At 58.7% G+C, this 21,122-nt stretch overlaps 3 protein-coding genes and 7 non-coding genes across 10 annotated transcripts; 4 read left to right on the top strand and 6 right to left on the bottom strand.

The window, feature by feature from the left end:
* Nucleotides 1–3,066: 3,066 nt before the first annotated feature.
* Nucleotides 3,067–5,347, top strand: LOC130157229 (chondroadherin-like protein). The gene is made up of 2 exons (XM_056356606.1): nt 3,067–3,137; nt 3,433–5,347. Exons 1-2 carry the CDS (start codon nt 3,119–3,121, stop codon nt 4,665–4,667), a joined length of 1,254 nt encoding a protein of 417 aa, XP_056212581.1. The 5' UTR covers nt 3,067–3,118; the 3' UTR covers nt 4,668–5,347.
* A 1,612-nt stretch (nt 5,348–6,959) lies between these two features.
* Nucleotides 6,960–13,202, top strand: BEST4 (bestrophin 4). The gene is made up of 9 exons (XM_056356612.1): nt 6,960–7,234; nt 7,516–7,610; nt 8,131–8,364; nt 8,685–8,839; nt 8,937–9,014; nt 9,345–9,497; nt 9,790–9,870; nt 10,316–10,470; nt 10,773–13,202. Exons 1-9 carry the CDS (start codon nt 7,083–7,085, stop codon nt 11,188–11,190), a joined length of 1,521 nt encoding a protein of 506 aa, XP_056212587.1. The 5' UTR covers nt 6,960–7,082; the 3' UTR covers nt 11,191–13,202.
* A 468-nt stretch (nt 13,203–13,670) lies between these two features.
* Nucleotides 13,671–13,800, bottom strand: LOC130157307 (small nucleolar RNA SNORA35). The gene has a single exon (XR_008824789.1). It is a non-coding gene; the product is annotated as a small nucleolar RNA SNORA35 (small nucleolar RNA).
* Nucleotides 13,801–14,478: 678 nt separating this feature from the next.
* Nucleotides 14,479–19,588, bottom strand: RPS8 (ribosomal protein S8). The gene is made up of 6 exons (XM_056356161.1): nt 19,462–19,588; nt 18,511–18,617; nt 18,026–18,125; nt 16,462–16,637; nt 15,383–15,512; nt 14,479–14,642 (listed from the first exon to the last, which is right to left on the bottom strand). The coding sequence occupies exons 1-6, from the start codon at nt 19,463–19,465 to the stop codon at nt 14,533–14,535; spliced, it is 627 nt and encodes a 208-aa protein (XP_056212136.1). The 5' UTR covers nt 19,466–19,588; the 3' UTR covers nt 14,479–14,532.
* Nucleotides 14,856–14,927, bottom strand: LOC130157295 (small nucleolar RNA SNORD38). The gene has a single exon (XR_008824777.1). It is a non-coding gene; the product is annotated as a small nucleolar RNA SNORD38 (small nucleolar RNA).
* Nucleotides 16,140–16,212, bottom strand: LOC130157294 (small nucleolar RNA SNORD38). Its single transcript, XR_008824776.1, has one exon. It is a non-coding gene; the product is annotated as a small nucleolar RNA SNORD38 (small nucleolar RNA).
* On the bottom strand, nt 18,217–18,320 carry LOC130157296 (small nucleolar RNA SNORD46). The gene has a single exon (XR_008824778.1). It is a non-coding gene; the product is annotated as a small nucleolar RNA SNORD46 (small nucleolar RNA).
* On the bottom strand, nt 18,685–18,771 carry LOC130157293 (small nucleolar RNA SNORD55/SNORD39). Its single transcript, XR_008824774.1, has one exon. It is a non-coding gene; the product is annotated as a small nucleolar RNA SNORD55/SNORD39 (small nucleolar RNA).
* Nucleotides 19,589–20,138: 550 nt separating the features above from the next.
* On the top strand, nt 20,139–20,253 carry LOC130157301 (U5 spliceosomal RNA). The gene has a single exon (XR_008824782.1). It is a non-coding gene; the product is annotated as a U5 spliceosomal RNA (small nuclear RNA).
* Nucleotides 20,254–20,994: 741 nt separating this feature from the next.
* LOC130157310 (U5 spliceosomal RNA) lies at nt 20,995–21,109 on the top strand. Its single transcript, XR_008824792.1, has one exon. It is a non-coding gene; the product is annotated as a U5 spliceosomal RNA (small nuclear RNA).
* The last annotated feature ends 13 nt before the right edge of the window (nt 21,110–21,122 follow it).

Genomic DNA, 21,122 nt, shown 5'->3' on the forward strand with positions numbered 1-21,122 from the left:
GCAAACACACCACCTGGCAGAAAACCCGCTCCAGGAGCAGGCAGGAGGCTGCAGCCCCTGGGGGAAAGCTGCCTGCTTCCACCAGGGCCTCAAGGGCTCCCTGGGGTGCGGGTGCTGTCACGTCATGGGCGATGCTGGTTTTCCGATGGAGGCCCCAGCTTGGGGCTGCTGGGAGCTCCCCGGGCAGAGCTGAGTCAGCAGTCTGGAGGCAGCGTGTGGGTGGAGGCACTCAGGGGTGCAGGGAGGCCCTGGGGACCAGTCTGGGGGTGATGGGGTGACGTGCACCAGGCTTGCCCCAAGGTCCCCCACAGAGCCACAGTGGGGACTAGCGAGGTCCCATTGCTGCTGACTCTGCTCCTGCTCCCCACTGGCTCTGGGCAAGCTCTTGGGCTGGGTTTGGGGGCACAGATGAACCCCACAGGCCATGTCCCGCCAAGGCTGAGGCACCTCCTCTCCAAGAGGGATGGAGCCCGGGAGCAGCCCCTGCTCCACCTGCAGCTGGGGTCCGTGGTGATGCAGAGCATCACAGCCCGGGATTTTCCGGTGGGTCGGTGGGAGGAAGTGTGGTTTAACGTAACAACCTGCCCGACCTGGGGAAGGGAGGCTCTGGTGTGATCTCTTGGCTGCCTGCAGCTATTTAGATGGAGTTACAGGAAAAGGGAGCCAGACTGTTTGGGAAGGTGCACAGTGAAACCAGGACAGGCACCCGATGCAAGTTGCATCAAGGGAAATTCCATCTAGGTATTAGGAAACTTTTTTTCCCCTGTGAGCACAGTAAAATATTACAGAAGCCCAGAGAGGCTGTGGGATCTCTGTCCTATGTGATACTGCCCTGGTCCCCCCACCCTCACAGTATTCAGGGATGCTCAGCAGCCTTCTCAGGGAGGGGGCTGCCCAGCGGGTGGTGGCATGTGGTGCCAGGGCAGCAAAAGCAATGCCAGCGAGAAAACTTGCATCCCCTCCAGCCCAGGGTGCAAGTGAGCTCTGCAGGATCAGGGTGACAGCCCTGACCCCCTTGAAAGTGGGGGTTTCCCCTCCCTTGGCACTCTCACCCGTGAGCTCCTGTAGAACATGGGGCTGCAGCCGCCAAGGAGGGAGAGGGTGGCTGGTCCCTCGGGTGAGCCAGGTGAGGAAGAACCAGCACCAGCACCAGCTTCAGCACCAGCAGAGGCCAACCTGTCCCAGGGGCTGGCTGGGGAGGTGCAGAGGGGAAGCTGCAAATCCAGCGAAGCTGCCTGGAGGGAGAGATAAAAGGACCCGGATCCCTCCGGATTAAGGAAGCACTTGGATCTGAGGTGGTATGCAAAATGTCAGTGCTGGAAGGTACCCCCTGGGAGGCAGGATCTGGCCCAGGGAGGCTCAGGGAGCCCTCTGAAACCTCCTGCAATGGGGCTCTTGGCTCAGCTGCTGCCCTGGAGGCAGAGGGGGAGCAGGGCAGGCTTTACCCCAGGCAGGGTGTTAGCAGGCTCCGGCCCATGAGTACCAGCTTGATGTCCAGGGTACCCCGGGAAGCAACTGCCAGCCCCCCAGGCCAGCGCACTGCCGGCACCTCCCTTCCCGAAAGGGCCAAACAGCCGTTTCCTGCGTCCCACCCCAGCAGCCAGGATTCAGCTGGCCCTGCTTCCCTCCCTGCTCCATGCCATCCCATCCCTGCTCCCCAGCAGAAACCCCTGGTGCAGGGTTCGTTGCTGTGGCATTTGCTGCGCAGTGCGAGGTGCTGGCACCCCAAACCCACTGCCCACGAGGCAATGCCTGCAGCAGGACAGGGCAGGTCCCACTGCCAGAAACCCACTGACTGCCGGGGTGTGTGGGTCTGGGACAGACCGAAGCAGGGCACACGGGATGTGGGCGATGGGTCTGTGCCAAGGGGAGCTGCCGCTCTCCCACTGGGGGCTGGAGTGTCCCTGAGCTGAGATGTTAGAGCAGCACCTGAGGTGCCAGTTTTGAGCTGTAAGCAGGAAATCAAGGGAAGAAACTCTTGAAGCCTGGTGCTTTCTCAAACATCGCTGCATCCCCTGAGGATAGTACAGGTGGGCCAAGGAAGCCTGAAACAACCCAGCACTTTTATTACTGGTGTGCTGGGCTTGCCAGGCCTCTAAGGTACCCCAAATTTGCAGCACATAGGGTGTCCCGGCACTCTGCACCCCAAGCCAGGCTGAAGAGCAGCTGCCAGAGCTACGCCCTGCTGCAGTCACTCCACTGGGCTCTGGCACCATGGCACGGCACACGTGCTCAGGCCAGGTCCCATCTCACCCGCCTCCCACCAGCACCAAAGCAAAGTGCTGTCAGTACCATGTCGTGTGCCTCGGTTTACCCAGCTCACACTGTGGTGAGTACAAATGCACTTTCAGGGTGTGGAAAAACAGCTCCCCTCTGCAGTGTTGCTTCCCTGCCAGCTGTAGTGCTCATTTCTGGGTCTGCTCCTCCTTCCCAGTCCATGACTTGTGTGAGATGGAAGGAAGCCATAAGGGGTCCAGCGAGAGAAACTGGCCCCTTTGGTTCCCATCCTGCAAGCATGTCCACCCTGCATCCTCTGCCCCGTGGGGTTGGGAGTTACCCCGTGCATGGAGATAGGGAGCAGGCGGGCAGAGCCCCCTCTCCATACTGGAGGGGGGGGAACTCAGCAGAGCCCAGCCTGGCCCCTCTCCGGGAGCTTGGGGGGCTGATGTTGGAGTACAGAGAGGGCTGGAGGACACATGGCTTGTGGGGAGCCAGAGCGGGCTGAAGGCTGGGGGATGCTGGGGGCACTGCTTCTGGGGGATGGAGAGGGGAGGGATGGGGAAGGGATAGGGGGCTGTGGTTTACGGGGGGGGGGGGGGCAGAGGAAGGGGGGCCACCGGGCAGATTGACTGCAGGGGGCCGGGGACAAGCTTATTCTGGGGGGTGCTGCTGCAGAGCGCGGCTGGAGAGCCCGTGGCGGGCGGGAGCCCGGCGAGGGCACGGGGCACAGGGGGCCGAAGGGAAACCGCGTCCCTCGGGGCGGGCAGCGGGCGCAGGGGGAGGCGGCGGGCGGGCCCGGGCCGGGGCGGGCGGGTTGCGGCGGGGCCGCCCCGCGGCGAGGCGGAGCCGGGGGCCGCGCCCGGCGGGAGCGCGGCGGGGCGCGGAGCGGCCCCGCGGGATGGGGCGTGCGGCGGCAGGTGAGGCCGGGCAGGGCACCGGGGGGGGCGGCGAGCGCAGCCCCGGGGTCCCCCGTTGCCCCGCGGGCACCCGGCCGGAACAGCGGGACGTCGGGTGTGAGACAGCCCCGTGCTTGCGGGGGGCGGCGGCCGCGGGAGGTGTCTCCGGGGGGGCTGCGGGGACCCGGGTCCCTTCCCTGGGTGGGGGGAGAAGCGGGGTTCATCCCCCCGCGCCGTGGCGGGCTGCGACAAAGGGAACAGGAGAGCTGGTCCCACAGGGGGGTCACTGTCCATGTCCCCGCTGCTCTCCCCGCAGGTGCCGGGCTGGGGACCGTGCCCCTCTGGGGCAGCCTCTTGCTCGCTGCTGGCCTTGCCCTCGACCCAGCACCGCAGGGCTGCAACTGCACAGAGCCCATGGACTTCCAGGAGTTCCAGGAGGCTCCGCTCCCTGAGAGCTGCTGCCTCAACTTCACCAGCTCCAACATTACCCACCTGGACTGGGGCATACTGGTAGGGGTGCAGGGGTTGCGGGAGCTCTACCTCTCGCACTGCAGCATCATGGATATCAGCAATGCGCAGGGAGTCCCCCCTGCCTTGGAGGTCTTGCACTTGAGTCATAACCTGCTGGAAAGTCTCCCTGGAAGCTTCCTGGAAGATGCTCCTAATTTGAGGGTCCTTTATCTGGACAGCAACCAGCTCCAGGAGCTGCCCAAGTCCTTCCTGAAAGCATCGACCCAGCTCCAGGAGCTCTACCTGAGCTTCAATGCCCTGACCTTCCTTCCCGCCAGCCTCCTGAAGCCGTCTCTGCTCCAGCTCCAGCTCTCCAACAACAGCTGGGACTGCAGCTGCGCTTTGCTCAGCAGCCTGGAGGGTTGGCCCAACCTGACCACTGAGGTTATCTGCCACACACCGGAGCGGTACCACGCCATGGACCTCCAGAGCATCCCCCGGGATGAGCTGTGCCGCTCACACAGCCTCACTGCCCTCTTCATCTGCCTGCCCCCTCTCCTCATCCTTGCCAGCATCACCTGGTGCTTCTGCAGGCAGAAGAGAAAGACCAACTACAGCCTTCAGAGCAGGTCCCAGAGCCACCTGGCCGCAGCAGAGAGGGGCAATGTGCCGGTGCCTGTGGAGCCCCACCACTATGTCCCCTATGAGCTGCCTGCTACCCCCTCCAAGACTGAGAAGAAGGTGCTGCTGGGGAGCCAGGTCCTGCTCCAGCCTTCCATGGACCCACTGGAGAGCAGCAGAGACCTCTACGAGGAGGTGGAGATCCAGGTGGGATCCCCCAGCAGTTCCCAGGTGCCAACCCATGAAAGGCAGTGGGCCACAGCGCCAGGCAGGCAGCAGGACACCCCAGCACTGAGGACAGAGCAGCTGGGGGGCAGCGAGCCAGAGGTGGACACTGTCAGCGTGAGCGAGGTCCTGAAGGATTCTGCCGACCGGGAGAAGATCTACATGAGTCAGACAACCAACTATTACAACCTGGTACACGGCATTGAGCTGGAGGATTCGGACAACCTGGAGTATGAAAACATTGACCTGCACTGATGCCGGGACTTGGGCTGCGTCTGGGACATGCCAGGAGGACAGCAGGGGCCGGGCAGTAGTGAAAGCTGGCAGAGCAGGAGCAGCATGAGCTGTAGCTTAGAGTGGCTGTTTGCAAAGCTGCACCCCCAAATTCCCATCCCTTCCCCTGCGCTACCATGTGCACCCCTCGCCTGCCATGTGCTGCAGCTGGGCAGGGGGTGTGAGAGTGCTTTGGGCACTGGGGACCCTGCCACAGGCTGGCGGTGTATGGGGACACGTGGGCTGGCAGTGCCCAAGGAAGAACGGGGAGAGGAGGTGGTTTTGGGGACCAGGTGACAATACTGTGTGTGCCAGACCCACTGACTAGGGCCTCCATCCTCTCACTGGAGCCAGATGGCACCTGGCATGGGCCTGCTGCTCCCCAGCCCACAGAGAACAGGGTCTGGGGACATGAAACAGGGCTGGCCCTGCCTGTGTGGTCTGCAGGGGGTGTCACGCATGGATGGGGTGCCCTTGGCTGGACAGGGAAAGCCTGAGGTGGCCCTGCCTGCTGCCCACCCCACATCCTGCCATGTCCTACTGTGTGGCACAGGGGCTTGAAACGACTGGTGCACATGTGCTGCTGAATGCATGAGCCTGCATGCACACGTGTGCAGGGACTGTGCACAGGTGGATGTCCACGGGTGTGCAAGGTGCACACAGAGAGGGAGGCACTGGAGGGGGCCCCTTGCAGGCTCCCCTGCCCGATATGCTGCCAAGCCCTGTAGGATCCAGCTCACAATAAGAAATAAATCGTTTTACTCCTGGCAGTTCGGGTCCATCCCTCCGTCTGTGTGGTTTGGGGTGGTGAGGAGCCGATGGATGGGATGCGGGGGAATGCAGAGATGGGGGGCTTTGCTCCTACCCCATCCCCCCTCTGTGCTCTGGGTGATGCCCCAGTGTGGGTCTCATCCAGCAGCCCTGGGGCCGCTTTGCCAGCGTGGCAGAGCAGAGCTGCGCACTGGCTGAGGGTGAGTGGAGCCTCTGCCTTGCACAGGATTTACAGCCCGGCTGGGGAAGGCATCAGCCTGCTGTAAACTCCACAGCTCCTGGCAAGGACAGGGACTTGTGGGGCTCCTGGGAATGGGGCAAAGGCTGGGGATGCTGTAAATCATCCCCCTGCACAGGTATCCCGCAGCGAGTCTCACCCATGGGTGCTCCAGCCCTTCTCCAGGGATGGGGCGATGCAGGCACCCTTAAGCCCTGTCCCCACTGCCCAGGGGGACATTTCCCATGCTGTGAGCCCCAGCAGCCACCCCACTCCACACTGGAGTCATACTGGGCCTGGGCCTGGCCCTGTGCCGGGGCAGGAAGGGAGGGAGCCAGGCTGGGCAGGACGTGGCGCTCCGGCCGGCAAAGGAAGCAGCGTTTCCTGCGGAGCGCGGCATGGCCTCCGGCAGCCCACAGTGGGACAAGCCGAGGGCCACAGCAGTGCTCAGTCCTGGCCCCAGCCCCAGCACGGGTCAGGGACAAGGATGGGGTGATTTCCCTGGATGCCTTTCTGTCACTCAGGGATGTTTCCCACTGGTTTATGTCCCACTGGAATTTTTCCCTTGCCGCTCTCTCCCAGGCCCTGGGAAAGTGGCCTGCTGCCAGCCTTAAACATGCATCCATCACCCCTGCCAGGTGCTGCAGCCAGGGTATCCCGGTGTGCCCTAGCTCATGTCATCCCCAAGACCCCCAGGGACACGGGGGGACCAGGAGCTGCCACAGTGCGGAGGCAGGACGGGCACGGCTCAGCCAGCCATCCCCAGGGGCTGCAGCCCAGCCCATGGCCGCCGGCACTGCCTGCTGCTGGCAGCCAGGGCTTGGGGACTGACGGGGACATTTTTCACCCGTGCTCCAGAAATATCCCGCAGCCCTCCCTGGGTGCCGGCTCTGCCTGTGCACGCCAGGGTCCTATTCCCAGGGCTGCCCGGAGCGATGCAAGCCTCCATCCTTTCCCCTCCTTCCCACAGAGCCGAAGTTCAGCCACCATGGCTGCAAAGGGGGACGACTCAAACCGCCCCACCGGGTCCTGCCCAGCCCCGGTTCTGGCACCCGCAGCTCCCACTGAAATCTCCAGCTGTGGCTGGTGGCAGGGAGGTGTGACCGACCTGGAGTTCCCTGTTCCCTGCCTCTGACAGCCCCAATTCATCACGGGGAGGGCTCAGGTGCACAGGCCACTGCTGGGGTATTTAGGGGAAGAAGCACGGGCAGGACACGGGGGAGCCGGCAGGGAGCCGGCGGTGGCTGTGGCAGGCGTGGGGAGGGCAGGGCGGCTGCATGGGGTGTAGCGCTTGGCGTGGGAGCAAGTGCGTGTCCCCAGACCCCGCAGCCTGGGCCACGGTGGGAACCCCAGCTCTCCCCAGTCAGTGAGGGAAGGATTTTTCCACAGAGGTGTAGGGCTGAGCCACGATGACCATCTCCTACACGCTGGAAGTTGCCAACTCCCGTTTTGGAGGTTTCTCCAAGCTGCTGTTCCGCTGGAAAGGCAGCATCTACAAGCTGCTGTACAAGGAGTTCATCGTCTTCGTGGTGCTGTATGCTGCGCTCAGCTTCATCTACCGGTGAGCAGGGTTGGTGTGTCACCACCAGCTGTGTCCTTCCCTGCTGACCCACTGGGCTGTGCAGAGATGCCCCATCAGTCATGGACTGGGGTCTCTGTGGGGAGGGGAGAAGTCCAGGGGACTCCCCCAGGGAGGGTGGGAGTAGGCAGGGAAAACAGGAATCGGGCAACGGCTTTTTGTGGAGGTCAGAGGCAGCGCCCCAGTCCTACTGCTCACCCTGGCCCCATTGCGGGTCCCTGTCCCCACTGCATGTCCCTGACCCTGCTGCACGTCTGTTGCAGGCAGCTGCTGACCGAGGAGCAGAAGCGCCTCTATACCAAAGTGGCTCAATACTGCAACCGCTCCACAGACCTCATCCCCATGTCATTCGTCCTAGGTACGCGTCCCTCCCCTGAACCCAGGAGCTGGGGTCCCCTGCTCTCCCTGGTGCTGGCAACTTGAGGATGCCCCCACTGTCCGTCCTGACCCCATGCCAAAACATCACTTAGACACCATCGGATGGGGGCTGGAGGAGCCTGGTGCCCCAGGCATGGCATTTGGCCCCCAGACCCACCAAATGCGGCTCCCTGACCATGGGGATGCCAGTGGGAGGCTGTGATTTCCCTGGCCCGCTCTGCACCCTCCTCCCCATGCCCAGGAAAGGGGCATCTTACCTACAAGAGATGCCTGTCCTGCCCTGTGCCACCCATGCCCAGGACAGGGAAGAGCCAGGGACATCCCCACCTCCATCCCTAGGGAGGGCAGCCCAATGGGAAGCACAACGTGCACTTTCTCTCCCGGTCACAGAGAAACCTGTCACCCCTGGTAATGTGGCAGCTCTTCTGGCAAGGGCCCATCCTCAACTCGACCCCCTGCCCAGCCGCTCTGAGCCCCACACACACCGTCTCTTGGTGCAGGTTTTTATGTCACCCTGATCGTGAACCGGTGGTGGGCCCAGTACACCAGCATCCCCCTGCCCGACCAGCTCATGTGTGTCATCTCCAGCAATGTCCATGGCAAGGATGAGAGGGGCCGGATCCTGCGGCGCACCCTCATCCGTTACGCCAACCTGTCGGCGGTCCTCATCCTGCGCTCTGTCAGCACCAGGGTGCTTAAGCGCTTCCCCACCATGGACCATGTGGTGGAAGCAGGTGAGGAGCTAAACTCTAGGGGTGATGGCTCGCAACGTGGGGTGAGAGTTGGGGGCCACAGATGTGTCCGTCACCAGGAGGGTGTGCTGGGGGCCAGGATCCTTGCAAGCATCCCTGTCCCAAACTGCCCCAAACATAGCATTGCATCCTTGCATGGATGTTCACCTCCAAAGAGCCCCACATCCCCTCTGCCCAGAGCCTGTCTCCTGGGGCTGTAGTTTCACCTGGAAACATGCTGTGTCCCGGCTGGGCGCAGTCCCCAGAAGGGCTCTCCCGCACAGACATGGGGGCTGTGGCACTGAGCCTCTGCCCCACCGCAGGCTTCATGACGCAGGATGAGTGCAAGAAGTTTGAGAGCCTCCACTCCGACTTCAACAAGTACTGGATCCCCTGCGTCTGGTTCACCAACCTGGCGGCCCAGGCAAGGGGGGATGGCCGCATCCGTGATGATGTGGCCCTCCGCCTGCTCATGGACGTGAGTCAGCACTGTGTGCATGGAGGGGACCAGGGGTTGCTGGGGGGGGGGGTGTCATGCAAAGCCCTGGCCACCCATCCTTGTCCTCTCTGCCCAGGAGCTGAATCTCTACCGGGCCAAGTGCAGCATGTTGTTCCATTACGACTGGATCAGCATCCCCCTGGTGTACACGCAGGTGGGTACCCATGCACCCCATGGGCCCAACAAGCCCAGATCCCAGCTCCTTCCATCCCATGACGGCAGAGGAGCCCTGCAGCCTCCTCACCTCCACTCTGATGAGGAGCACTTAAAGCACTTTACTCCCCCATTGAATCTGGTGCCGGATCTGGCACAGCCGATGGTTCACAGCCCTGCAGGGATGTGCAGGAGCCTGGGCGGTGGGGTTTGGCCTTAAGCCTGCAAGAACATCAGTGACTGGCCAAGCCTCTTGCATCCTTGCTGCTCCTGTGCTGAGCGTCCCCTTCGGCTGCCACCCTCACTGACAGCTGACCCGCACTCCCGGCAGGTGGTCACCATCGCCGTCTACTCCTTCTTCGCCTTCTGCCTCATCGGGCGGCAGTTCCTGGAGCCGCTGGAGCCAGGGCAGGAGGGGGACCTAGACATGTACGTACCCCTCTCCACCCTGCTCCAGTTCTTCTTCTACACCGGCTGGCTGAAGGTGAGACATGGCCAGGCAGCTGGGCTTTTCTTTATGGGCTGAGGGTGGCCAGGTGGCCCTGAGCACCACCCTGGGCTGAGGGGCTGGCTGGCCCAGGGCATGGCACCAACCACGCCACTGCTAGTTTTCCCTGGGGACACGTCCTCTGGGCACAGCTCCCACACTGGGGCACCACAGAGCTCCAAGTCTGCACATTTCATGTGCCCCATGGGTGGACCAAGGGATGCAGAGCCCCATGGGAAGGTGTCCCTGTCCCTGCTCCACTGCCTCACCTGGCCCCCTCCCTCCCCAGGTTGCAGAGCAGATCATTAACCCCTTTGGAGAAGATGATGATGACTTTGAGACCAACAAGTTGATAGACAGGAACCTGCAGGTGGGTCCTGTTCTAAGCTTGTGTTGTGTGGGGCTGCTGCAGTTGGCGCACAGGGACATTCCTGCCCCCTGGCAGTGCGACCTGTGCCCTGCTGGGACCTGGCCCCCTGCCCTGCTCCTGGCCACACAGGTCCTTGTCCAAAATAGATTCCCATGCAGGAAGCAGGGCTGCACCTTGTCCCTCTGTCCCTGTCCCCACGGCAGGGTGAGCACCCCCACAAGGGACACTCAGCAGCCTGGCACTGCTGCACAGTCCCTCACCTCTGAGAAAAGCATTCAAAAGAGGAAAACCCCAAATGCAGCCAGGGGATGGTCCCAGAGCCCCCCTGGCCCCTCGCAGAGCCCAGCCCTACCCCTGCCAGGCTGGCACGGGGAGGATCTGCAGCCACCCATCCCACTCATGTCTTTGCAAAGCCACCCCTGTCCCTTGGCTTTGCCGTGCCCAGGTGTCCCTGCTCTCCGTGGATGACATGTACCAGGACCTGCCTCCTGCTGTGAAGGACAAATACTGGAACGAGTCCACGGCTCAGCCGCCCTACACCACGGCCACAGCTGCTGAGACCTTGAAGCCCTCATTCCTGGGTTCTACCTTTGACATGCGGTGAGTGCGCAGTGCAGCCCTGGGGCTGGAGGAACGGCGGCCAGGGCTTCAGGGTGACAATAGCACAAGCAGGCTTGTCCCCCCTGGGCCCAATTACGGTGAGCAAACAGCAAATCTGCCCTTGGAGTGTGTTGCCCAGCCCCTGTGGGGCTTGGGGGCTGCACTGGGTGATGGATGAGCTGCTGGGGAAGGGTTGGAGCCTCCTGGAGCCGTTCCCTGCTTGAAAATGCATTGGGATGGAGGTGCTGGGCATCCCTGCGGAGGATGGCAGCCTGTCCCTATCACCCCACCATGCTCCTCAGCATGTGCGAGGACGTGGAGCAGAGCCAGCTGGCAGAGGCCTCACCAAGCATGCCCCGCATCCAGACACCTCTGCTCAGCCGCTTCTTCGCTGCTGCATCCCCCGCCATCAGCATCAAAAACTTCGGTCGGGGCAGCCGAGGTCACCCCCACCTGCGGCGTCCCTGGGCAGATGGTGGCTTCCCCTCCCCTTGCCCCAACCGCTCAGAGGACCCTGAGTCAGTGTCCCGCATCGAGGAGGAGGAGATGGAAGATGAAGAGAGCGGGGCCAGCAAGCCCACCATTCCTGGCAGTCACCCAGTGGGGACCAGGTCACCGGAGGCCTCTGAAACACAGAGGGAGGAGCTGCCGCTGATCCAGGTGAAGGCACCATCCAGTGAAAACATTGGTGCTGACTGGCCGGAGGCCTGTGAGCCCTGAGGCTGCCCCAGAAGCCCCCTTTCCTGGGGGCAAAATAGCTGCCCCCATCCCAGGCGCTGCCACTGCCAGCCACAAAGCTCCCTGTCCCTGGACACCCGTCTTGGACCCCCTGTCCAGAGCAGGACATTACCAGGTCTTTTGTCCCTGAGACCTGAGCCAAGATGTGTCCCCAGGTTGATGGAAAGATCCTGGTGGGTTTGGGATTGGGCAGACAGCCTTCAACACTAGCTGTTAACCCCAAAACTGCAGGATTCAGCCCATTTGTGTGATGATGCCACTGACTTGCTGCTGGCCAGGCTTACCCCCTGATCCCATGGCCCAGTGCAGGGGACAGGGGACAGCCCAGACCCCAAGCAAGGGACAGGACAAGGGCATTAGTCTTGCAGAAAACCAGCACCGTGATCCAAATGTGCCCTCAATATTAATAAAGTTACTGCTAACATCAGCTTTGAGGTTCTTCCTTGTCAGTGCTAATCATCCCCAGCAGTGAGACAGCAGGGGGATCGCATTTATGGAAAACGTGGGTCATTTTGGGTTTTGTCAAGGAGTGTGCACCTTCTGAGGCCAAAAGTGCACAGCCCCAAGGACTGACACCAGTGATGGTTGTGGGGTATTAGACCAAGTGATACAGCCAGGAAAGAAAAAAAAAAAAAAAAAAAAGTGCTTTCAGCTCCTGTAGAAGGATTCCTGCACTCAGACCTGTTTCCCCTGAGAATATTAGCAGAACTATTAAAAAATTCCCCTTCCTGCAAGCCTCCCTTTTACCACAGTTACCTCCCTTTTAAAACTCCCATCTCCCCCAGCAAGCCAGCCCCATTCCTCCTCCACTACCCTCCTGGGCACTGCTGGACCTGTTAAAGCGTAACCAGGAGGTCATCTTCTGGGCTGGACTATGTCCCGTGGAAATACCCCAAAGCTAATATTGCGTGGAGCTGAGAGCCACTCGGCAGCAAAGAGCAGCACTCGGGATGACGAGTGACCTCACTTGGGTTATGCTGCTGGCTGCTCACCATCATAGAAAAAGTAGCTTTTTTTAAAATTCAGCCCTGGCACCTACCTGCAGAAGTAAGCAAGGTCCTTAGACCAGGCTTTGGCACCTCAGAACCCCAGCCCCGGCCCTTCCCTTCCTGGCTCAGCAGGGCAGCTCACCTCCTCCCAGGCACGTAAAATCCCTGTGCACATCCACAGGGCTATGCCAGGGCCAGACCAGAAACCACACACCCCACAGCCCAGCTGCACAAGGTCCCACAGCCTGTGCCACCGTGGGAGCCAGCTGCCACCATCCCGTTCCCATGTCACACCTACAGCATGGCTCCAGTGGGCGATGGGTGCTGCTTTCGTTCCCACGGGCTGTTGCCCTTGGCAGCTGCGTTTTTCAGAGCAGTAACTTTATAAGCAGCATGAATTGATGAATTGGCCGCAATCCTGCTCATCAGGGGCCAGTTTTACAGCTCCTGCTCCGATGCTGAGCTGGCACTTGCTCTGTAAGCCTCAGTTTCTCCTCCACCTGTACAAAGTCCCCCAGAAACACACCGAATCCTTACTGCTCTCTGTGGAGGGCGAGGGGAGAACAGAGGAAGCAGCCGTGACACATCCCTCTCAAGTGCCCTTCACTGCCCCGGCCCCACCTCTCTGGAAAGCAGGCGTCGCTGGAGAACAGGGAAGTTTTTACCCACATCGCTATGGAGAAGGAATGTGCTTGTGCAAACGTCCCACCCAGGCCAGGTCCCACTGCCAGGGACTCCAAGCGCCACAGCCAGCTGGGTACGGCTGTTTGCAGAGCGCAGAGCCAGGCACACAACCACCACGCTGTAACCGCGCGCCATCCAGGTAGCAGGTACCACCTTCTGATGTGGTTCGTGTGTCTCTCCATCTGTGGCACAGGCCCGTCCTTGGCTCCCTGCCAGCAAGGCAGGATGAATCCATACCGCCCAGGCACACCTGAGCTCGCTGGCACCTCCTGCTGCCACACACAGCTCTCAGGGCAGAGCACCTCAAGAAAAACTTTTTTTTTTTTAAAAAAACCTATTGAGCTCAAACTATTTGTGGAGCAGTTTGCATTTTAAGACACTAAACACGGATCTCATCATGCCTCTGCCTAGGGCAAGATGATCACAGACCACGTTCTTCAGTTCAGAGAAAAAGCAAACCCTGTGAAGCCGGGGCTGCAGGCAGCCTGCCTTGCACCAGAGTGCTCCTATGGATACATGAGGCTGTTGTAAAAATACGTAAGTGGGGCAAGCTGTGCAGCGTGTCCCAAGTCCAGCCTGGCCCCAGGACCAGCCCTTAGATGGGCTCCCAACTTCACCCCCAAATACCTGCACAAACCATTTGGCAACTGGATGCAGAGATCCATCATGCTGGCTTTCTTCAGCCAGCAGCCCCAAGGAATATCTTCACCTGCCCCAAAACATCCTGAAAAAGCTTCTGTTCACCACAGCTTTCCAATCCCACCTCAAGTGACGGGGCAGAACACTGGAGTTTGTGCCCAGCTTTCGAAAGGGACAGACCACAATGACAGCCTGGCCCTTCTGCTAGAAGGAATTTATCTTGCACTGGAATGAGACCAAGGAGGTCAGCAAAAGACCAGCTGGTCATTAAGCAGTGCAGCCAAGTTTGGTTAAAAGGAGATACAAGACACTGGAGGCAGTTGTACCACCAGGCAGAAAACACCCAGCAATGATCAAAGGGACTGCTGGCCCAAACCAGAGGATGGGGACACGTGTCATCTAGGAAGTGGAAGCAGCAGGTACCAGCTGCAGAGGCTGGAGGTGTAAGAGCTGGGAGTTTTCAGCCAGACTTGGCACAAATGCCAAGTATAAAACACAGCACTGCAGAGCTGCTCCCTGGACACTCCTCTCCTGAAGCAGCAGGGCCCCCTTCCTCACTGACTCACCCCAGAACTCCAGATGCAGCACGTGCTGACCTAACACATGGGAAAAGGGGGGACTGTGTGCCCAGCCAGATCCCGACAGCCCCCCCAAGAGCCAGGATTCTTAAATGGGGTGGGCATTTGCACCTTCCTCCTGCTTGCAGGTTTCAAGTACTGGAAGTTCTCCACCTCAGCCAAGTCTGACAACTCTTTTCCACACCCACTTGATCCATTACGTCACCATCCCAGAATCCAGGGAGATGTTTTAGTTGAGAGCATATAGGGTCAGAGCTTGCCTGAAGACACAAAAGCACTCAGGGATTCCAGGAGATCTTTCTTCCTTCCTCCACATTTTACAGGCAGGAGGAGCTACACAAGCCCCCTCTACCCTGCAGACACAAATGAGCACACAACCCTTTACTGTTGTAGACTCTTGGTTTTATTCGTTCTCTCAGCAGAATAGTTTTCATTCATTTGCCTTTCCGGGCCTTGATCTTCCTCAGGTAGAACTCTAATTCCTTGCCTTCCAACACATAGCCATCAGCTCGGCCACACTGTCCAGGTCTAGAGGCAATGCAGGCTGCAAGGAAAAGTCATCCAGTTAGAAGTTTAATAATTCACTACCCCCATATATACAGCAACTGAAAGAAACCCTGCATCCAGCCTCTCTGCAAAGGCACGGACCAGCAAGTTACTAGTAATGGATACACCAGTGGTACGTGCTGGCTTCAGTACCTCCCCCTAGGGTACTGTGCTCGTGAGCCTGCTCTGCTGGAATGAGTCTCTATGAAGTCCTCTTCAGATCTCCAAACTGTCATCGCTCAAGTTCAGTAGCAGAACTGGACAAAGGTCTCATCACCAGAAGACTTCAGAACACTGAACTGTTCGCCAGAACTTAAAACTGGTCAAAGCCGTTGTGTTTGTAGGACATTTTTCTGACACACAGTGCAGCCCATGGGTCTTCTCTCATTTTGCAAGTCTCAAGCCCCATTATTTTTCTCAAAGGCCAACCAGGAATAATCAACTCCAGGAGCCTGACTAGGACACGTAGCAATCCATGCTCCAGAAACAAATTTCCCCTTCCTGCCAGAAGTCTGCTATCTCCAGAAAAGCTACAAGAACAACTTACATTTAAGACCCAGAAGGGACTCCTGCAGATACGGAGAACACCGCACTGCTTTCACCCTGCAGTTAGCTTTATCACAGGCGAGTAGAACTTTCAATGATCCCATCCCAACACCAAGAATAAGATCTGCTCTGGCACCCTCTTTGTGCCCCAACTCCCTTATCCCCACTCACATTACACTGGCAGGGACTCACCAAGTAGCTTTCCTTGCTGGAACTGCTCCTCAAGAATACTCGCTATCTTGGCATTCTTCTTGCGCTCATCATATTTTTTCTGGATCTTCTTTGAACGCTTCTTGTTCAAGATTTCCTCCTCTTCAGGAGTCTAAAAACAAGACCATAAGCGAAGACAAGATTAAACATATGGCCACCTTCTGTTAGAGCAGGTGGTCCCCACTAATATGACTTCTGTATTCTCAGCACTGTACTATTTCCCATTTCTACCTGGCAAAGGTACAAATACCTCATCCCCATAGAACCAGGTGCTGAGTTTCACTTCTGAGGCCAAGAAGTGCAATGTTGCTAACTACGGTCACTGCTGACAACAAAGCACAGCACCCCTAGGGAAGGGCACTCTTAGACAAATGAAACTGCGAAGGTTTCCTTGATGAATTAATCTTCCTCCAACAGAAGCGAATACTCTTTCCCTCTCCAGACATGAGAGCACTTGGGTGTGGCGCAACTCCTGGCAGACAGGTTATGAGCTCTCCCTGTGCTTCTGAACTACACAGTGCTTCAGATAAGAAGGGCTTTGTTTTTAATGCAAGGAGACACTCTTAAGCTGAGTGCTGCACATGGGGGTTTAAATACCTTTCAGCAGTCTGGGGTTTGGATCTCAAATGAATTAAAAGGCAATGGGTCTGGATAATTTAAAAGACACTTAAAAACATGCTGATCCACAAGCTTCTCATCAAAGCAATCATTCCCAGGCATAAGGACCTGACCTGCAAGTCTTCCTCAGCATCATAAAATGTCATCGCTCTCCCTTCAGCAGCAGAACTGGACAAAGGTATCATCATTAGAAGACGAAAGAGATTGACAGGTAGGTCCTTGCGCACAAATTGGTGCAATGCCTCACAGAGCTCTGTGGTACTGGGTCAATCCAGTAACAGAGCCAAACTCATCCTGCAAACTGGTGGGCCCAGATTGCCCATGCTATCACTGAAGGCTACGCAAACTATTCTGGCAGGCACTGTCCACTCATGATGGCTAACTGCCTCTAGCAGGGTGGATTCTGCAAGGAGTCAAAATGACAATGACAATCCCAGACATACCAGCTTGGCACCCTTCTTGCGTCCAAGGGGCAAGGCATAGTGGGCTTCATACCACTGCCGGTACGGGGTACTGTCCACGAGAACAATGCAGTTCTTCACCAGGGTCTTTGTCCGCACCAGTTCATTGTTGGAAGCATTGTAGACGACATCGATGATTCTGGTTTTGCGAGTGCAGCCTTTCAAAAGAAGAGCATGAACTCAAACCTACAGGAATCAGACAACTGAGAACACAGTACAGCAACTCACACTCATCACCCCATCAAATGTCCTCCAGCCTCCCTGGCACTGAATTAAATTTAACTAAGAGGTGCAACTATTTTTCATCAGTCCAACTTTCTGCTGCTAGGACATAAGCCTACACCTGGAAACTGATTCACTCCAACTGAAAAACTGGGATCTGTGGCCTTGCTGGAACTCATCTCAAGTAAGACTAAGCAAAGCTAAAAAGTCAATTTCTGGATTGGAAGATACCTCAGCAGATGCCAAATAACACTGCACACAGAGCTCAACCTCCTGTATGTATTTGTGTTACTTCCTAAAATTACTGAATCGAGCAGTGTTGGACAGGACTGCTCTGCAATGCATACTAGAAACCATTTTTGTAGGATGAGGGTTTATGAGCAAACTGAGAGGGGAACCTGGTGTTTCCACCTTTTAGGACCCACCTGAAGCATGTGACTGTTTAGCAGGGGCCGGCCCTGCAGACACAGCCCTCCATGTACGCAAAGGCCAGGCACAAGATGGGTTCTCTCCTCTTTGCTCATGTACCTCACCCTTGTTCTGCAAGGTGCGCTCAGCCTCTTCACTCCTGCAATACTGCCTATGAGTAACGGCACTTTTCACAGTATGGACAACGCTCTGTGATGACTGAGGAGAAAGCACGTCCTTTCACCTTTGCACCATGCTGATCACTTGAAACATCACCTTCCTTACTGCTGGTTTTACCATCATACTGAGAAAAGCTGACCAGGCCCAGGCTCAAGTTTCATGGTTTTCACGTTTGTATTCAAAGAAAACCCACCTTGCTCAGGGGAAATACAACAGACTCCCCTCTCGCTTCTGTGCTTCCCATTTTTGCTTAGCAAAGCAGAAGTATGAAGTGAACTGCACATGCTAATGTAACATGGTCCTAGCGGCACACCTTCTCAGAACAACCCTCAACACTGTTCTCTATTGTACAGGATCACCCAACTTAATAATTAAGTCTTCATCGATACATAGAAAGGCTCCGTTTAGGAAGCACTATCTGTATTTAGGTTTTTTACCCCTCTGTAGATGCCCCCACCCCAGTAAAAACGTAACGCGAGCATGTCACTCAGTGTAACTATGACAATCCAATCACTGTGAACTTAGCAGACAACCAAGTCTCCTAAGGCCACATAAGGTCAAAAGTATCATCACTATGCATGCTGCTTCAGACCCAGGACTGCAAGCCCTGGGATGTTCAAACCCAGCCTACAAATCTATACATGCATCATCATCCCTCTACAATGCAGCAGTACCAGAGACTAGCACAGCTGTAAAAGACTTCCCTTCCAACCCACCAGGTTTACAATGCACTTACATTCTGATCCCCAGGAGAAGTTGCCAACATCCAACCGAAGAGCACGGTACTTCTTATTTCCACCACGAACCCTCACTGTATGAATTCGACGTGGACCAATCTACAGTCAGAAACAAACAGGAGGGTGTTGCTGGTGCTGGAATGCTACACAGCTCCTGCAGGAGCCCAGCCAACCCCTAACCTCGAAGGCAACATGGTCAGTGTAACTATGACAAACCCCAGCATTGGCAGATACGGTAAAAGACCAAAACGGTCTGTTGCATCTACCTAAGGTGAAAGTTTCATCACTCCAAATTGCCCCTTACTGCAAAAATGTTGTCACTGCTTTTTAGAGGTACAGGGGAAGTTCCACCTTTTAAAGAAGCAGTGACAGATGTTTAACCACTCACAAAACATGGCATGTATTTAAGCCTCCAAAAGCACACGCAACCAGCAATCAAGAGTTTAAAGACACAGCTAGTGACCACCCTCCCCAAATCACCCACCTTAGTGTTGGCAGGAGGTCGCCCCAACTCATACTTCCTCTTCTTGTGGTAGGGCTTCCTCTTGCCCCCAGTCTTGCGACGCTTATGCCAGTTGTCCCTGGAGATACCTGAATGGGAGCGCAGTGCGGTCAGGGGATAGCATGGACCCCACCTGGCCACAGCTAGGCACAGTTCTGAGTCCTCAGCTCTCCAAGGTTGGTATCCGCACAGTGCACACTCAGCCTTATGCAGCAGTAAGAAAAGCTTCATCATTGGTACTCAGATCTGCCTTAACCTCCGCCTTTCCAGCAAAGTGCTACAAAGCAGATTCCCTCCACTGTGTGACGGGCATCCCCTTTGGCAAGCAGCCTGCCAACATACTTCGTATGCTGAGCACCCTATGGGCAGTGCCAGAAGCCCAGCTGCCAGGCACATCACCGCACACAGCCCATGCTATCGGCTGGGTGTGGCAGGTCCTGTATGGGAAAGGACCCCCATCCCACCTGTACTTACAAGACACCCCAACGTAATCCTGCTTCTGCCCAGCCTGCTGGGTCCCCCAGAGGGACCATTTCCCCAGCGCACCCCACCTCCCGGGTGGCCTACAAGCCCCCACCATCCAGCTAAGTCTTTTACAAGGCCACCCCCCAACCCCTCCTGCTGGGTCCCCCAGAACGCCGTCCCACCTCGTCGGCAGGGTTCCCTGCAGAAGACGCCGAACGCGAGCCCAACGCTCGGGACCCGCAGGAAGGCAATGAGAATCCGCCCGCGCCTCCCCCCACCGTCGCCATGTTGGGCCTAGGCACCCTCCCCCTGCCAGCGGCTCGGCGCCGTCGCGGCCGCTCCCGATGGCGGGCAGCGCAGGCTAGCGGTACCCCCTGCTGTCACCCGGTAAGGGACAGTGGCGGGCAGCGGCAGCGCGCGAGCAGATGGCAGTGGATGGCGGCTGGGCCCCGCGACTGCCCCACTCACCCATGATGCGGCACTAGCGCAAAGAGGCGGGGCGGCGCCTCACGGGGCGGTTTGGCGGGGAGAGCTCTCGCGAGGCAGTGACGTCACCGCGCCGGCAGCGCGGGGCGCGCGCCGTTGCCTGGCGACGCGGCGGCGGCGGTGGGCGGGGCCGGGCCGGGCCGGGCCTCAGCGTGCGTCCGCGCCGGGGCTGCTCTGTCGAGGCATCGGCGGCACCGGGCTCTGGCCGGTGGTCCCGGGAGGGCGGGGAGAGCGCTGTTAGGGCGCTGCCTACGGCAGGTCCGTCCTTACTGCTCCGCCGGCCCCCGGGCGCCCTGGGGCAGGGTCCAGGGCCCGGCATCCCGCGGCGGGGCCGCACGGGCGCAGCGGGTCCCCGCGCTACCCGGGCTGCGGCCCTGTTCGGCGCTGCGAGGCCCCGGCGGCTCATTAACGTACAACTCATTACTATTCTGGATTATTTGCATACCCAGGGTGCACCGCGGGCCGGCGGCGTAGTCCCGGTAAAGATGTCCACCGCCGCTACCGCGGGGCCGCTCGGGTCCTGGCGCGGGGCCGTGCCGGTGTGCGCCGTCGGGGGCCCGGCCGGCGCGGCGGGGGATCGAGCTGGGGGCGGCGGGGGTCGCCGTGACCTGTAGAGCGCCAGCCGGGGGTGGGTACATGTGCGGGGGGCCCTAGCAGCCATACTCTGGTTTCTCTTCAAATCGTATAAATCTTTCGCCTTTTACTAAAGATTTCCGTGGAGGGGAACAAGCACGAGTGTCAGGGAATTTTTTGAGGCTCCACTTCGGTGGAGCTGCCCTTACGCTGGTCAAAGACAGAACGGTGGTGGTGTCTCAGGCGTGCGGCGGCCGGTGGTCCTTTACTGCAGCGAGTAGCAGCGCTACAGGACAAGCAACACCTGGAGCCGCCGCGTAGCATCAGGCCGGGCCTGCTCCAACTGGGGGAGGGCGGCCGGAGCCCCCGCTGGCCGTGGGGCTGCCCCGTCTGGCGGTGGGAAGCAGCGGGAGGCGCGCAACGGGCTTCCTTTGCATCGCCTGTCCATTGGGCTTTTTATTTTCCTGTTCTTTTTGCTCCCTTTTCCTTACTATTTTAAAAAGTATTATTATTTTATCGCAATGATTAAAGTATTTATATCTCAACCCGCGAGTTTGTCACTTTTACTCTTCCCCCACCCCACGGCGGGGGCAGTGGGCGAGCGGCTGTCCGGTGCTGCCGGCTGGGGCTAAACCACAGCAGGGCGCCCCGGCTGGGGCCGGCGGCTGGGAGCTGCTGCGGGACCTCATTAGCATGTGCCTCATTACCCGGCGGCTGTTTTGCATACCCAGGGTGCACCGCGGCCGCACCGCGACCCTGTCCGTGCCCGCTGCCGCGGCTCCCGCCGCCGGTCCGGGCTGTCTCGGTCTGCCTGGTTTGTGCGGCCGCGGCGGGGCCGCGGCGGGCCGGGGCCCGCGATACCGGGGGCGGGCGGGAGGTGGTCGCCCTGAGCTGTGGGGCGCGGGGCCGGCGGCCGGTGCGGCGGGGTGGACGCTGAGAGTCATACTCTGGTTTCTCTTCAGATCGTATAAATCTTTCGCCTTTTACTAAAGATTTCCGTGGAGAGGAACAGGCACGAGTGTCGAGGAATTTTTTGAGGCTCCATTTCGGTGGAGCTACTCCTTTTATGG

This window comes from Falco biarmicus, chromosome 11 (assembly GCF_023638135.1).
Source record: "Falco biarmicus isolate bFalBia1 chromosome 11, bFalBia1.pri, whole genome shotgun sequence".
Taxonomy (NCBI): Eukaryota; Metazoa; Chordata; class Aves; order Falconiformes; family Falconidae; genus Falco; species Falco biarmicus.

Bases quoted from the DNA above. Each gene is read 5' to 3' on its own strand.
- BEST4 (XM_056356612.1), top strand. From the start codon at position 7,083: ATGACCATCTCCTACACGCTGGAAGTTGCCAACTCCCGTTTTGGAGGT. The intron at 7,611-8,130 runs GTACGCGTCCCT...CTCTTGGTGCAG, and splicing joins CCCCATGTCATTCGTCCTAG to GTTTTTATGTCACCCTGATC. The intron at 9,871-10,315 runs GTGGGTCCTGTT...TGCCGTGCCCAG, and splicing joins TGATAGACAGGAACCTGCAG to GTGTCCCTGCTCTCCGTGGA.
- RPS8 (XM_056356161.1), bottom strand. The intron at 18,126-18,510 runs GTGGGTGATTTG...TTCTGACTGTAG, and splicing joins GACCTCCTGCCAACACTAAG to ATTGGTCCACGTCGAATTCA. The intron at 15,513-16,461 runs GTATGTCTGGGA...TCTTGTTTTTAG, and splicing joins GCAAGAAGGGTGCCAAGCTG to ACTCCTGAAGAGGAGGAAAT.